This window comes from Pteropus vampyrus, unplaced genomic scaffold (assembly GCF_000151845.1).
Source record: "Pteropus vampyrus isolate Shadow unplaced genomic scaffold, Pvam_2.0 Scaffold239, whole genome shotgun sequence".
NCBI classification, from domain to species: Eukaryota; Metazoa; Chordata; class Mammalia; order Chiroptera; family Pteropodidae; genus Pteropus; species Pteropus vampyrus.
The window spans coordinates 1,161,379-1,177,606 of NW_011889020.1; the positions used below are offsets into that span (position 1 = coordinate 1,161,379).

At 63.6% G+C, this 16,228-nt stretch overlaps 1 protein-coding gene across 2 annotated transcripts in view; it reads left to right on the forward strand.

Moving 5' to 3' along the window:
• Nucleotides 1–7,422, forward strand: part of PRPF6 (pre-mRNA processing factor 6) — a 29,555-nt gene extending 22,133 nt beyond the window's left edge. Inside the window, exons 14-21 of one of the 2 annotated variants that reach the window (XM_023519858.1) lie at nucleotides 408–546; nucleotides 1,807–1,926; nucleotides 2,265–2,441; nucleotides 2,828–2,961; nucleotides 3,635–3,726; nucleotides 4,535–4,649; nucleotides 6,517–6,643; nucleotides 7,187–7,422. In XM_023519858.1, coding sequence (XP_023375626.1) covers nucleotides 408–546; nucleotides 1,807–1,926; nucleotides 2,265–2,441; nucleotides 2,828–2,961; nucleotides 3,635–3,726; nucleotides 4,535–4,649; nucleotides 6,517–6,643; nucleotides 7,187–7,339 — 1,057 coding nt within the window. In that variant the 3' untranslated portion in view covers nucleotides 7,340–7,422. The remainder of the gene's footprint in view (nucleotides 1–407; nucleotides 547–1,806; nucleotides 1,927–2,264; nucleotides 2,442–2,827; nucleotides 2,962–3,634; nucleotides 3,727–4,534; nucleotides 4,650–6,516; nucleotides 6,644–7,186) is intronic. The other variant, XM_023519859.1, reaches the window with a different exon arrangement.
• Nucleotides 7,423–16,228: the final 8,806 nt, after the last annotated feature.

Consider the following 16,228-nt stretch of genomic DNA (forward strand, 5'->3'; position numbering starts at 1 on the left):
ACCTAAAATAACTTTCTTCCGAAAAGACGGTTTCTCTGGATGCCACAGAATAGACTGGAGTCATAATCCTTATCGGCGGATCTGCGGTTGAAGATGAAAAGGCCTCTCCTGTCACCCAGGCCGTGACGTTATTGCCCCGTCCGGGATACACGGCTGTAAACGGGTCTCCGGAGAAGCCCTCCCCCCGACTCTGCTATTCGAACAATGCGTTGCTTTGTAGCTCTCTGCAGCGTGGATGTGAAGGCCTTTATGGAGACGGACGGTTCCCTTGCGCTCTCCCCGCTGTAAAACCTGGTCAATCATTGATGGGGCCGGACTTTGGAGCAGTAACTGTCTTTCCAGTGCCCACGCCATGGCTGCGCGTGCCCCGTGCGCTCTGGTGGTGACTGTGGCCCTCTGTCTTGCAGGGAGTCCCTGGAGGCACTTCTGCAGAGGGCCGTGGCCCATTGCCCCAAAGCAGAGGTGCTGTGGCTCATGGGCGCCAAGTCCAAGTGGCTGGCGGGAGATGTGCCTGCGGCGAGGAGCATCCTGGCTCTGGCCTTCCAGGTGCGTGAGGGGCAGCTGGAGCCTCAGGGCTCTGGCGAGCACACCTCCCAGCTTGCACCCCGCTCAGTGCTGGGCGGGACTCGGGCTGCTGTCCTGGCCGAGGGGCCTGAGAAGAGGAAAAATGGCCCAGCTGGTGGATGCTTACCTCTTGGTCACCTACACGCAGTGTGACCACCAGCTAAATGTACCAGAACACAGAGCACAGGACATCAGGTGGGGGAGCAGAGGAGCAGGTGGCAGCCACACTCCTGCACAGAAGTTAGGCTGTGCCCCGCAGCCCGAGCACAGGGATGGGTGCTGGGCTCACATGCGGCCCCTTGGATGGGCAGAGTTAAGTTCACACAGCTGTACCCAGCCCGGTTTACTGTGGCCGATACCACGAGCCGTGCAATTTTTCGAAGTACCTTATTTTCCCCGTCACGTACAATGTCCTAACCCTTTATGACGAGGTAGATGTTAGTGGTTTGTGGCGCGCTTCTCATAAACTGCGCGGCGCTGCATATGTCGATCTTCGTAACGCAGGCCGGCCTAGCACTTTGTTTCTTGAGTGAACTCCGTGAGCGGGGACTGGCCTAGAGCTGGCCTCGCGCTGGCCTTTGCTCTCTGCTGTCTGTCTGAGGGCATCACTCTTCTGGGCAGTCACAGATTCTCCCGCCATCCGCCTGGGCACTGCTTCCTGTCACTAGGGCCGCGCCCCAGGCTTGTGGCGTGGTCAGCCTGCGTGTGCCCAGTGGGTGGCCGTGCTTTCAGGAGGCTGCGAGGGCACTGCCAAGTGTCCGCTGGACTCTGGGGTGTACGTGGCAGAGCTCTGACCCTGGGGAGTCCTCTCCACACTGTCAGCAGTCCCTTGGGCATCTTTCCGTGCTGCCCACCTGGACACTGCAGTGCCAGGTCCTCGTCGGCAGGCGCGGGAAAGAGCAGGTCGGGCCCACGTGGGTAGGGTGATAGGGACACGCTCTGGCTTCGGGAGCCCGCAGAGGCTCAGGGCGTCCTGGAGAGGACGGCTGTGCCACCGCCGGCACCGTTCTCCAGCGCTGTGGAGGCCCCGCGTCCACACCAGTGAAGCGGGCTGGCTCGTGCCAAGGTGCGTCCACGTTCTCGGGCTGGACGTGGCTTTGTCCCTGGAAGTGCTGGGATCAGACTGTCAGCAGCAGAGCGAGGCCCGGCTTGGCTCCGGGCTGGCTGCTCTTGATGAAGTACGCTCTAGCCCTGACTGTTTCTGTTCCGAGCCCATCTCGATGTCACTGTGTCACCCTGCAGGCCAACCCCAACAGCGAGGAGATCTGGCTGGCGGCCGTGAAGCTGGAGTCCGAGAACAATGAGTACGAGCGGGCCCGGAGGCTGCTGGCCAAGGCTCGGAGCAGTGCCCCCACCGCCCGGGTGAGCAGAGCTGCTGTGCCACACAGGCCCCTGGCCCTGCGGCGCCAGGGGCTGGGGGCACCGAGGCCGAGATGCTCTGGCTCGCTGTTCAGGTGCCACTTTAAAACGTCCTCGGGTGTGCGTACCGCCCCCGTCCCACAAGCTTGCAGAGTACACCAGGTACAGCAGGGTGACAGTATGTACGGTGACCTGTTGCGTGATCTTGGGCAGGTATCGCGGTGGCACCATCCCAGTCCAGGCACCGTGCTGGAGGCTGGGCCCAAGCCAGAGGGGACTGGCTGTCGTGTCCAGACAGGGTGGGGGCGGGGCCGGGCTGCCTGACAGCGTGCCCGCTCTAGGTGTTCATGAAGTCCGTGAAGCTGGAGTGGGTGCTGGGCAACATCGAGGCGGCCCAGGAGCTGTGCGAGGAGGCCCTGAGGCACTACGAGGACTTCCCCAAGCTGTGGATGATGAAGGGGCAGATCGAGGAGCAGGAGGGGCTCACGGAGAAGGCGCGAGAAGCCTACAGCCAAGGGGTGAGCCTCTGCTGCACCACACACCCTGGAGTAGAGCGGCGGCCTTGGGGGCAGAGGGAGGCTGGGCCCCAGTCCCCTCACTCAGTCCCGTGCTTTTCCTTCTGGACCCTGCTGACGTCCCCAAACCCCAGGACTCCCAGGGTCCCTCAAAGCTGCATGTGCTGCCCTCAACGAAGTACGGGCTACGGCACCTCTGACGTACAGGCGGCTGGGTGCACGCCCCGTACGCGCGCACGGCGTGCACATCTCGCTCCCACCCAAGTGTGAAGTGGGCGGGTCTCCACGACACGGGCAGTCACAACTCCTGGCTCGAGGAGCCGGACACAGCTCTCGCAGTCCCTCCCGGCCACCAGCCAAGGCTGTCTTCTTGTCTTTGTTGGCCACAGTTGAAGAAGTGTCCCCACTCTACCCCGCTGTGGCTCTTGCTTTCCCGGCTGGAGGAGAAGATTGGGCAGCTGACCCGAGCTCGGGCCATTTTGGAGAAGTCTCGCCTGAAGAACCCGAAGAACCCCGGCCTGTGGTGAGTCCTTGCCCTGCGCGCCCCTTGGCCGGCTGCCCGCACGTGGCCTCTCCTGTGGTGTCACTCGTCCAGCTCAGGCCCTGCGGCAGGAGTGGCAGCTGCTGGCTGGGGGATCACGGCCTGCTCAGCTGGGCCTGTGGATGGTTCGGTGCCGTTTGTGCACTGACAGAGGCCGTCCAGAGGAGTCAGCTAACGGTGAGGGATCAGGGACAGATGACGCCAAGAAAGCCACTCCACAGAAGGGCCAACGTCTGGGCAAGGCATTGAGGGAAGCACAGGAGTCCGTCTGTGAGCTGGCATTCTTTTCCCTAGGGATGCCCAGAGTGCAGTGTAGGTCGCTGTCAGGGCTGGAGCGTGAGGGGGAAGCTGAAGGAGACTTTGGATGGGCAGGTCCCGAGCGCCACTGTGGCGTTCTCTCTCCCAGCAGCCCCAGCATGCCAGTGTGCCCTAACCCTGCCCATCCTCACGTGTACCTGCTCAAGTTCGGGGTCCCAGGGCTCGGCTGCGGAAGTACGTACGGTGGCCCGACAGCAGGTGGCCCCAGCATCTTCCCGCTCCGCTGGGTGGGCAGCTCCAGGCCCATGGCTCCCTGGGGCTTCCAGAACTGCAGCCAGGCCCGGGGCCGGGCTGTCGGTGGATGGTACTGGACCTCCCTCTCTGGTCTCTGTCCCAGGTTGGAGTCCGTGAGGCTGGAGTACCGTGCGGGGCTGAAGAACATCGCCAACACACTCATGGCCAAGGCGCTGCAGGAGTGTCCCAGCTCCGGTGAGGCTCCGCGTCCCGGCCCAGGCCGGCTTGCCCTGCGCACGGTGCCCTGCGCCTGCTCGCTGAGGCCTCCGAGGCCCAGGCCCAGCCTCAGTGGGGGAGCTGGACGTCCGCGTCCTTTTCCTTCACAGCTTAGCTTTTGCCCTGTCGCCCTGAGTCTGAGTAGCTAGTGCACGTGCAGTGCCAGCACCTGGAGTGAAAAGGAGGCTCCGTGACGCCACCGCGCAGAAGCCACCGCCTGCAGCTCGCTCGTGTCTCTACAGCTTGTGTCGCTGCACAAAGTTAGAGTCGCACTGGCTGTTTAGCTTTGCGCCTTTTTTTAAAGCTGAAAACTGTCTGAGAATTTTCTGTTATCGTTGACTCTTTGAAAATGGAAATGTTTTGGTGACTTCGTAGAATTCTTCGTGTGAAAATGCCCGTACACCGCTTACGTGTTGCTTGATTTTAATCTGGTATTAGTTTGATTATTGTTTTCCTGCGTGCATCTTCATCAGCACTTCTGGTTGTTTTGTTCCAGTAAATTCTCAGATGTGAAATTACTGAGCGAGTGGGAACGAAACCTTGACGGTTTTTGGCACTTCCAACCCAGTCGCCCCCAGAGGGTTCTCCACTGTGTGCCACTGGGGCTGCTGTGGCTCCAGGCACCAGCGGGCTGGGTGGGCACGTGTGGCCTTTGTGGCTCTCCCCTGAGCAGGTCTATGGACACCCCAGGTTAGAAACTTCCTTCGCAGGCCCTGCTCGGGGCAGCCTGCGTATGGATGGGTGCGTCTCTGAGAGCTTACCTAGGTATCTTTGTGCCCGATTCCAGGTGTCCTGTGGTCTGAAGCCGTCTTCCTGGAGGCAAGGCCCCAGAGGAAGACCAAGAGCGTGGATGCCCTGAAGAAGTGTGAGCACGACCCCCACGTGCTCCTGGCTGTGGCCAAGTGAGTGGGGGTCTCGTGGGGCTGCTGACCCTCAGACCCGACCGGGCCTCTCGCCGGGGTCTGCCTGGTCCCTGGAACAGGGCAGGCTGCCCTGGACCTTGACCCCCGAAGCTCTGTGACGAAGTGATTTGGTTTTATCTGAGGCTGACACATCACCCAGCAGGGGGCACACAGATGCGTGCCACCTAGGTTGCCTGGGCTGCCTCAGACCCCTCCCTGGGCCCTTCTGGCCCTGGCTCGTGTGGATGGGACTGCTTTTCTGTCTCTGTCCCTTTCTAGCGTGTACCTACACGTGTCCTGGTTGCAAGACGGAGGGAAAGCAGCTGACGGTGGTGCACGCAGAGTCTAAGCAATAAGCAAAGTTCCTTTGCTTGAAAAGGGCTGCAGGCGAGAAAGTCATTCTCATTGTGTCAGGGGGAACCGTTGGGGACCTGGGAGCAATCCAGGGCCTTCTGGGCAGGCCCAGTCGGTGGCCTGGGTGAGGAGACGCATGTGCCAGAGGCCGCCTCCCCCTTTGGTGTGCCCGGGCTAAGGGCTCGAGCGTCGTGCTGGGTTGGGCTCCCTGGGGAGGCGTGCAGGGCATGGGAGGGAGCTTAGGGAAATTGGGCGAGGTTGTGGCCAGTGAGTAGAGGGCCTTGAGAGCCACCCTGACTCCACAGGGTCTCTGTCCTCCTAGAAGGGGGGTGGCATTCTGCAAGCAGTGGGACCTGAGTGCAGGGCAGGGGCTGCGTGTGGTCAGAGGATGCTGGGAGGTGACCGCAGGGCGTGGGGAGGAGGGTCTCAGGCAGAGTCTGGGGGTGGGGGCGTCAGTGGCACGTGTGGCCTGCAACTCCCACGTGCCTTTGAAGCCTGAGCAGGACCCTGGCTCCTTTTCTTCGCGCCGCAGCTGGCACTCTTGTGCTGTTTAAGCCAAGGGCTCCCCATAGGCTCCTGAGGCCCAGCCAGGGCTCCCTGCCTCCTGCCCAGTGCTTCCACCTCCCAGAGGGACTCGTCGGTGTGCCCCTCGGACAGGCGGCCATAAAACCTCGTAAAAGGCTTTGCTAAAGTCAACAAGGCCCTCCTTGCTGTTTCCAGGCTGGCGCTGTGTGTGCGTGCTATCGGGGTTTGTGCTCTTTAAATCACAGTTTATCTAACACCAAGCAATTAAGAATTCCGCAAGGCTTAAAAAACAATCAAGCTATCAGAGCGTAAAGCTATCCTGTTTTCTGTCTGTGCCCAGCCCAGGCAGCTTCTCCGGGGCAGGCAAGCGGTGCTGCCCTCTGCGCTGGTGCCTCTGGCTGCAGAGGGAGGCCAAGCTGGGCAGAGGGTGGACCCTCATCCTGTCCTGCCAGACACGGCAGGGCTCCCATAGCCCTAACCTGGCCCCCGAGGTCCTCACATGGGCCTGGCGTCTGGTGTCTGAGTCTGCTGTGGGCCCGGGTCCTCAGTGTGGCAGGGTGACCCAGAAGTGTCCCCGAGGGGAAGGCTGACATTTCGCAAACGAAAGCCTCAGTTTAGTGCTTCAGGGTAACCTTCACCCCCTTGTCTTTCCTGGGAAGTAGTCGTTTAAAAGCTTGCAGTTCTCACTGTGTGTGGATGTTTTAAGAAGCACTTGGGCCGCTTGGAGGACAGTTCGGGTCTGTGGTCTGGAGCGGTTTCCAGGTGGCCCCATTCCTCAGCCCCTGTGGTGGGGGCCCAACGGCTTGACAGGAGGACGAAAGTGAGGGTGCCACACCCACAGGGGGCCACCGTGCTTGTCATCCGCCCCACGTGGCTGCGGGTTCTGGTCCGAGGAGGTCAGCGCTGGGCCTCCGCGAGGCCGTCTGTCGCTCCTGCGGCCTGTTCCCAGAGCGGCCCCTCACCGTGGGCCACGCTGTGCTCCCGACAGGCTGTTCTGGAGCGAGCGGAAGATCACCAAGGCCAGGGAGTGGTTCCACCGCACGGTGAAGATCGACTCAGACCTGGGGGACGCCTGGGCACTCTTCTACAAGTTCGAGCTGCAGCACGGCTCAGAGGTGAGGTGCCCACGTGTTGCCCCACACGCAGCCCATGGGGCCCACCGGGGAGCACGGCGCTCGCTCCTGACATCCCTGCCCTCAGTCATGGCTTCTGGCTTCCCTGTCTGCGCTTTAGAGGTCGGGCTATTCTAAGTGGCCTGTCAGCATCTCTTAGTGGCTCAGCTGCTGCCAAGGCCTAGGGCCACTGTAGAAATGGGACTGGAGGCCGGGCCCTGTCCTTGCACCTCTGTCCTCCCAGGCCTGAGGCCAGTGCGGCTTCCATGGGAGCCTGGGCAGATGTCCCCTCACAGAGCTGGGGGCGGCCAGGCTGTCCTGGAGTGCCCACGGGAAGCAGAAACTGGGAAGCTCCCTGTTCGGGAAAGGCGGACTCTGGGCCCTCGTGCGAGGCACAGACGGAGGGCGCTTGGCTCGGCTCAGCATCTGTGTGTCCCAGGTCCCGTGGGGGTGTAGTGGGGATGTCCCCAGAGCCCGGGGCTGTGCAGCAAGCGGGAGAAGGGGCCTGGGAGGAGCCGTGCCTCACGGGCGCTGGGTCCCCACCAGGAACAGCGGGAGGAGGTGAGGCGGCGCTGTGAGAACGCGGAGCCGCGGCACGGGGAGCTGTGGTGCGCCGTGTCCAAGGACATCGCCCACTGGCAGAGGAAGGTTGGCGAGGTCCTCGTGCTGGTGGCCGCCCGCATCAAGAACACCTTTTGACTGTGGTCCCTGTGGGCGGTGGGGGGTGGGGGGTGGGGTCTGAGCTGTCGTCTGCTCTGATTAAAGCTTTTCTAGGGAGTGGTTAGGGTCTTGTGACCTGTTTCCTTGGTGCTCCTGGCCTGCCCCAGAGTCTCCTTCCGGGGCTCAGGTGTTCTTGTTTGCGAGGACGCCTGCTGCCCACAGCGACAGCCGGACCTGCAGAGGAAGCTGCGTGACTTGGCACAGTCTTGTGGGGAAGGCGGGGCCGTGCACATTGCCTGGTGACTCGGTGTCTCCTCTGGAGCTGCATAGCTGCATGAAAGCACTTGCAGGCTGTGAGTTCACACAGCCCGCTTCCTGAAGCGCCTCCTGGGCCTGTCGGAGGACGGGGTCGCCAGTAAGAGGTTTTTTCACAATTGCAGGTGGATTTATAACCAGCAAGCACCCTAAACCACTAGTAACTCTTCGTCTCTGACCTGAGAGGTGCATGCCTGGCAGACTTAGGGGCATGGCCTCGGCTCCCCGCGTGTGTGCGTGCCCGTGCCGTTGGAGTCCTGCCAGTTCTCTGGGGCGGGGGGGGGCGTGCGCTGTGGCCAGACCGTCCTGTGGAGGAGGTGGAGAGGTCTCCTTGTCACCCTGAAGAGTGGATCCTGAAGCGTTCAGGGGCCTGAAAGCCAGCAGTCTCTGCAGATGTGGAAACCAACGCCCAGGAAGGGCGGTGACTTGGTTGTCACAGGGCTTCTGGTGGCCTTCTGTGCCCTGAGTGGGGCGTGGCTTCTCCTGGGTACTTCCTCTGGCCTTGATGTCAGGTGAGGCCTCCTGCAGGGCCTTGGAAAGTTCCAGAGCATCTAGATTATCCTCACGTGACTGTTTTGGGGTTTTCTCAAATATTTTGAGTTAGCCTCCGTTTCTCCATGGCGAAAACGCAGTCAGCTTCTCTTTCACCGACATGTTTTCAGCTGCAACTCAAGGCTCCTGGGTTCCAGGGGCCACCCTCTAAGGTGCTGCTGGGGGAGGGTAGCAGCCCTAGATGGGTGGACCCAGTCCCCCGCAAGCCTCTTTGGGCAAGCAGCCATGGCCTCCCCCACCGAAAACCCCCCCTGAGCCAAGAGGGGCTGGCAGCAGGCGGCACCTCTCGGCCGAGCGCTGGCCAGTGGGAAGTCCCGCTCCTGGGACCTGCTAAGGCAGGATCCCTGGGTGTCAGGCTGCTAGGGCTGGCCGCTACAGGGCGATTAGGTCCCGCTCACCTGCTTCTGCCAGCGGCCAGTTCCTGGGAGGGCAGTACTTGCAGACCATGGAGGAAGACCCGGAGGAGGGGTGCAAGCAGCCCCCACTTGTCTGGCTCCCTCACCCCCTGGTTGTATTGCCCTCTACCTCTTGGGCACCCCACCCCCTCCTCCCCAGAGCACGTCTCCCTGGGGCTGATGGCTTAGTCCAAGACCCACTGGGTGGGAAGAGAGCCCGGCGCGGCTGGGCTCCAGGGTCAGGTTAATTGAAGAAGCGATTGGATAGGGGTGGGGAGGGGAGGGGGCAGGGCTGGGACCTGGGCCTCCCTCCCGCTCCCTCCCGCCTTTGCTCGGAGGAGCCAACTTCAAAAGCCGTGTCCGCCTGCCGCCAGCCGCCCTGCTGCTGCCCGTCCAGGGCTCGGAGTGGGACCTGGAGTGGCCGCTGCACTGCCCCCCGGGACCTCAGGATCATGTTCCAGTCACACTGGCAGGAGTAGGGGAGGGCCTGACTGGAGAGGCTCATGGTGAGCAGCTCGGCCACTGGGGACGGGGATCGCTTGGGCCCTGGACAGGCTGCTCGTTCTGCTGTACCCCACTGACCCGGAAATCCCCCTTGGTTCCCATCATGGCCACTGAGGCCTGGCCCTGGGTGCTCGGCCTGGCCTTTCCCGGCAGCGAGTGTTGGGGGGTGGGGGTGGCCCAAGCCTTGGGACCCTGTGTATGTGTGGCTGTGAGGGGGCAGGGAGGCCAGGCCGCCTGAGGACCCCCTGGGCGACCAAGGTGCCCCACTAGGACATCCCTCCAGTGCCGGTGCTCATCCTCCGGTTCTCACTGTGACCTCTGACCCATAGCAGGCGCAGGGGTGACTTGGCGTCACGACCAGCACATTGGGGGTCGAGAGGGGCGCAGCTAACCATAGCTCCTCCAGCAGGCGCCCCGCAGACGCCAGGTCTAGGAGCCGGCCGGGCTGTGCCGAGGCCCCCGGCCAGGGCTGGGAAGCCGAGTCCTGGTCTCCCTCGGTTCACATGACTGAGTTTCCTGCCCCTGTCTGACTCCGGCGGCTTGGGGGCTGGGGGCCTGGGGACAGCTGCTCTTTCTCTTTGGTGTGTGGACTTCTGGGAGTGGGGGCTTCTACCCATGGGAGCTGGTCCCCTCTCAGGGCAGGGGTTGACCTTCAGGTGGAGTGCTTGCTGCCCCCTTCCATCACCTCTGGGGGTTTCCCCAAGCTTTCCCCTTCCAGGGGGGTGTGGCCTTGAGCTCAGCCTTCACCCCTGTCCTGGTTGGGTTGGGGGTGCAAGGGGACCCCAGTTCCCATGGCTCTTAGCTGATCGTAGCAGAGCCGTTGATGGTGGGAGCTGCCTCAGCCTCCGGTGGGGAGGGCAGAGCCACCGCTGAACAGCCCTGGGCTGTGGGCACCCAGAGGTGAGCAGTGTGCCGGCGCATGGGGGCGCTGTGCCCAGGAGGGGGCGGGTGGGTCAGGGCACGGCCAGAGGCGAGGCTGCGCCCCAGACCTAGGCCAGTTGTGCCCTCCAGTCGTGTGGACACTTGGCTTCTGGCTTCCACACACACCAGGACGCCAGTGCTCCTGCCTCTGGAACTGTCCCCTCCGGCCCCTCACCCGGTGCCTCAGCACGGAGCTGTGGGTCTGCAGGCCTGTGTCTCTCTTTCTTTAAAGCCTAAAACAGCTGGGGTGTATCCTGCCAGACCTGTGCCAAGGCCCTTCGCCGGACAGCACAGTGCCACCTCCGTTTCATTAGACCTGCTCAGAAATTCCCCTGGGGGGTGGGGAGGGCACCGAAGCAAACCGCCTGCAGGCTGCTGGAGGGGAGGCCCCTGCACGGGCCTGGGTGACCCTCCCTGACCTTGGGCCCTTCCAGGTGCCCCACAAGCCTGCACTTTGGGCGCTCCTGCTGGCGCTGCTGGGAGCCGCACCAGTCTGGGCCAGGCTCCGTGCCTGCAGCGTTCCGGACGTGCTCCGTCACTACCGCGCTGTCATCTTCGAGGACCTGCAGGCCGCTGTGAGGCGGGGTGGGACAGGCTTCAGACACCTCCATTTCACTCAAAAAAACCAGACTGGAGCGGCGGCCCCCCGACGGCGGGGTCGGGTGGGAGCCTCTTGTGGCGTCCAGAAGGTATGGGGGCCTGCCCCCATCCGCACCCTGCAGCCCGCTTCCCCCCGGCGTCCCATAGCGCTCTTTCCCCAGGCCCGGATTTCCTCTTCCCTGCCAGGAGCATAGTATCCTGCTGTCCATCGCGACCCTGGGGCGGACTCTGCGCGGCGTGGTGGCTGGCGGCCGCCGCGGGGCGCTAGAGAAAGCGGCGTGGACCGTGGCCCTGCGCACGGAGGCGGTGATGCGGCGCCACTGCTGGACCCTGCGCCAGGTGTGCGTCCCCGAGGGCGTGGCGGTCCAGACCCTCCCCTCCCGCGGTTCGGGGGCCCACTAACGAGGCTGCGGTCCCCTCAGGGGCTGGACGCGCACTGCGGGGGTCGGGCGCGAGGACCGCGCGCGCTCGCTGACCGCCTCGTCTCCGTCTCCGACAGAGGAGCCAGCGGCCCCAGTCACGCCGTGGCCTTGGCCAGCGCCGCGGTCGGAGGCGGCTCTTACTGCGCGCCCTGGACGCCGTCGCCACCTGCTGGGAGAAGCTGTTCGCACTGCGCGCCTCGGCCGCGGAGGGCTCCTAGTGCGCCTGCGCGGGGCCTGGGCGGGAGCCTCGTCTGGCCACGACGTCGGCCGGCCGCTGGGTCCTGGCCCCGGGCCCGTCGCTGCCCGGGCTCTCTGGAGGGCCCAGGACTTCAAGATGCGAACCCTGAGAGGCCTCAATAAACCGAGCTGGCGCTGCGGTCCGGTTCTTCCCTTCGCCTGCTGGCCGTGGGCTGGGCCACCCCGGGATGGGCCCCTCGGTAGCCGGCGCTGGGCTGTTGTCGTGCGCACGCACGTTTGGGGCCTCTGCGGGGTAGACTTCACGTGGACAGGGGCAGCGCTCCCAGCCTTGGGCAGCAGGGGGCGGCTTGCGACACCGGACTGGACTCCCGCTCCAGAGGGTGGACTGGGGGGTGGGGGGGACACTCCTGGGCCCTAAAACGGCGCATATCCGCCCGCTCCGCTCTGGAATGGGGGAGGGGTGGAAGTGGAGGGGAGGGAGGGCCGAGCTGTGAGAACCCAGAGCAAAACAACCGGATAAAGGAAACGGGCCTGAAGGGAAGCCAGAGTCGCTGGCCCTGGCTGCAGGCGAGGCCAGGCCGTTTCCTGCGGCCCTGGGAGGGTGGCCACGGCCCCCTTTGTGGAGCTGGACAGGCTGGCCAGGGACCCTGCATGTGCTTGGGAGAGGGAAGCGTGGAACCCTGGCCTCCCCTCACAGCCGTGTAGGCTTGGGGGTCTGCACCCCGGCCCCCCCATCCATCCTGTGGCAGGTGGAGCACCTGGCATCATCAGGCTTCTTCCCACCAGGTGGGCGGGCTCGAGGGTCGCCGGAGTGGGCCTTGTCCCTGCGGTCCTGGCAGAGCAGAGGTACAGGGGGCCTTTGTGGTGGAGCCGTCAGCAGGGTCACGAAATAAGGACCATGAGAACTGACCCTGACCAGCTCCTGTCAGTCTGTACAACAAGGACTACTGCCCCTGTTTCAGAGATGAGGAAACTGAGGCACCAGGAGGTTCCAGGATGGGCCCCAAGTCACACAGCCAGGAAGCGTAAGGGTGGGGTGAGACCCGGGCCACCAGCACGGCCGCTGCACTTCCAACAGGCCTGCCGGCCGCAGGGTGCAGCCGACCTGGGGCCGCTGTACATACGCAGTGACAGCGGCAGCGCAGGCTCCACAAGGCCGCAGCGGGGCCGGAACGCGTGAGGAGGAGCATGGACCTGCGCCGAAGCAACGCGGCCGCAGAGGGTCGGGAGGACTGTGTGGCCAGTGAGGCTGAGGGAGTAGCCTTGGACATGAAGGGGCTGCAGGTCCTGGCCTGAGCAGCTGGACGTGTCCTGTTGAACTTGAGGGGACACATGGAAGCGCAAGCTGAGCAGACTTGGGTTTGCCGGAGCGGCCACACTCCCGGGCTCCTCCCGTGTGAGCCTTGGGATGTGGCCCCGTGTCCAGGCTTAGAGCATAAGGCGGGGGCGGCCCAGTGCAGGGCTGGCAGTCAGGAAGGGTCCAGGGGCCTCGGCGAAGGGGCAGGAGGAGGACGGCCCTCCGTGGAGCTTTCCCCGGGGCAGCTGGCCCCTCGCACCTGGACGTGTCCCAGCACTCCCAGCACTACCTGGGCATGGCCTCCTGGCCGTCTTGGTCGCTGCCCACCCCCAGTGCTCCCACCCTGCTGCTGAGGCCAGCCCGGCTGTGCTGGGGGAGCGGGGGCAAAGGGCAGCCCCTCCGTCCACCTGTGGCTGAGGAAGGTTCAAATCAATCATAACCTTGGGGGGCGGGGGGGTGGACGCCTCAGTTTTAGGGACACGGCCCTCTGCTGAGTCCCAGCAGTACCTCCCCGTGGGCTCCTGTCACAGTGCGCCTGGTGGCCCAGCCCCCCAGCCCCCCGGAGGCCTTTGGCCTAAACCAGCAGAACCGAGCCCCCACCCCACCCCTTCACCCTCTATCCCGTCTGTGGAAGCCTCAGACACCTCTGGCGGCCCCGGTCCTGAGCAGAGGCTCAGCATGTCTTGCCCAGTCCTGCTCCTGCCAAGCCCTGGACAATGGGGGACCTGAGCCCTGTCCCCATCTCTCAGAGGCCATCTGTATTTGTTTCCTGGGGCTGCTGTAAAAATGAGCAGAAACCAGGTGGCTTAACAGTGGAAATTTCTTTGCTCTCAGTTCTGGAGGCCAGAAGGCCAAAATCAATGTCACTGCCTGCAATCAAGGTGTCAGGTTCAAGCTTCCTCCAGGGGAGAACAACTTCTTGCTTCTGGTGGTTCCATCCTTCCAATCCTTGCCTCTTCTCTCTCTTACAAGGGTCTTTGCCTCTGGGTTTAGGATCACCAGGGTAATCCAGAGTCACCGCACCTCGAGATCTGAATACATCTGTCAAGACCCTTTTTCCACTACAGCCCCACGCAAAAGTCCTGGGAGTGGACGCGTCTTGGGGGAAGGGAGCACGGTGGGCTTCTGGGACAAAGTTCACTTGACTAGCGTGGGGATATCCCAACTGGACCAGGTGGGGGCGCAGGTGCAGAGCCACCCCTAGATGCTGAGAGACACAGGCTGGGAGGAAAGTGGGGTGCCCTGCCCAGCCCCGGTGACGTGCTCTTCAGGCTCAGCACAGGGCCCCCTTTGTGGCCTATTCACCACAGCACAGAAGCTGCTGGAACCGATCAGAACTGACACTGACATGGAAAGAGATTCAGCCATGGGGCCTGGGCCTTTGGCCATGGAGCCACCGAGGGCAGATGCCGGTGGCCGACTCTGTGGGCGGGCCTGTGTGAGGCCCTGGCCTGCAGCTTGAGCCTGGATCTTCCCGTGGAGAACACTGTTTCTGGGGCGCACACATGGTCGGGTGGGGGCCTGTACTCAGTGGTGTCCTGTCCCACACACACGGCTTCTCAGCAGCTTCTAAAAGGTGGGGGCTGGGACACAGGAGGGGCTGTGCCAGGGTTGCAGATGGGGCCTCAGGGCACTGGCCAGGGTTGTGTAACTTCTCAAAGCAGGGAGCCAAACCCCCCCACGTACAGTGCCGAAAAGAGCCGGCCCGGCCGACTTTAAAGGGCAGCCCGGGTCCCACGGCCTCCCCAGACTGGGAGCCTTTGAAAGAACATCTGGAAGAGGGGCGAGCCACAAACTAGTCTGCGGATTTAAAAAACCAAAACGTTAATTCCTACTTCGCCACTGTGTGCTCCCCACCCCTGCCCACACACGCCTCTCTCCCTGCCCCCGCCCCACCTCTGCCCCTTCCCAAGCTGCCACCTGGGGTCCCACCATTCCAGCCCAGTACCTGGCCCCTCTGTTTGCCCAACCTGGGGTCCTCTCATGGGCTCCAGCAGCAGCTCCCCCGTGTCCTCCCCACACTGGCCACCACCCCAGCTGGACTGAGCAAGGGGAGGTGGTGGGAAAGATGGGGGCCTGCCAGCCCAGGCCCTTGGAGACACAGCTCCGCGTGCAGGGGGCCACGGCCTGGGACCGGGCGTGTCAGCCAGGCCTCCCCCAGTGCGGGGTGCTGAGGAGGCGTGAGGCCATCTCCGGCCACACTCAGCTAGGAGGCCCAGGAGGAAGCACCTGCACCCAGGCCTGGAGGGGGCGCTGGCCTTGCCCGCACTTGGCCATGGCATGAGCCTCGGTGTGGGGTCCCCATCCCTGCAGGTGGGCAAGGAGGACGCCTGTTCCAGCTGTGCTTACGCGGAAACAAACAAGGCCCCCCACTCCAGGAAGCAAAGCAAATACTCATGGCGTGGGGGGAGCGCCAGGTGCCGGAGCCCATTGTCCCTGCCAGTGGCCTGCAGGGGGGGTGCCCAGGGACAGTCCCCATCCTGGCCCCTCCCTAGGAAAAGACCCAGCTTTGTAAACACTGGAACAAACAACCTTCATACCTCCCCCCAAAAACCCGCCCCCTCCCAACCAGCAGCATGCAGTCTCCTGCTGGGGGAAGCAGTCTTTGTTTTGGGGGGTCAGGGTGGGTGGTGGGGGCAGAGTAGTGTGTGCTGTGGGAGAGGTGGGGTGTCTTGGGGTGGGACGCAGACCACTGGGTCACCTGCTCGCGTCTGTGGCGGGAGGGGGTCGGGGGTTACAGCCTGGCTCAGTGAAGTCCTGTCGCTGTCCTCGGCGCCACCCTCAGTAGCCCAGTTGTGACAGTTGTGGCTTGGGGCGAGGTGGGCAGGGCTCTCCGCCAGGTGATCAAGCCCTGTCCTCCCGCCGCCCCCATCCTCTGTCCAGCCTGAGCAGGGCACGAGGCCAGGGGTCCGGCTGCGGCCCCAGATAAGCTCCGCACCCGCGGCGACTTCCTGAGCTTCCTCCCAGCGCCGCCGCCGACGCTGCGCACCCCTTCCTGTTTCCTCGGCGGGGGCGGCGGCGTGGGGAGGGGGCGTGGGCCGCCCGCGAGGGCCGGGGCTCTCGCAGCACCTGGCCGCCTTGCCGCCCGCGCCGCGCTCTCCTGGGTGGCGTGGGAGGCGGGCGCGGAGGCCGCGAGCTGCGCGAGCTGCGTGGGCTGCGAGCTGAAACTAGCGGAGGGGCCGGGTCGCGCCCCTTCTCCGCCTCCGTCCTGGGCCCCAACTGCCAAACGGCCGCTCTCTTGGCCAAATCCCTTCACGGACTGGATTGCAGTCCGATCCTTGGAGCCGCTCCCCATCCTGGGGCAGAAGTGGGGGGTTAGCCTAGGAATGGGGGATTGAACCTTGGTTTTGGGGCACTGTTGGGATTGCAGGTCAGTGGCTCTGGACCCCCCCTCTTGGGGCGCATATGAACAGACTTGAGGTACTTAACCTACTTGCTCACACTTGGTCATTAGAGATACAAATTTGTGTCATTTTAATAAAATCATACATCCCCACAAAACGTGCACACGAGTGTTCACAGCAGCATTATTCAGCCACCAAAACATGCAAGCAACCTAAACTGTCCACCGGTGAACCGACAGTCCATCCACACGGGGGCTCTGATTCAGCCTTCGAGGGGAATGAAGCACAGTGCTGATAAACGCTACGAAGCCGATGCCCCGTGAAATGTGGTGTCACACACAAAGCAGGATCCAAGGGCCGCTCGCCATGTGAGTCCACTT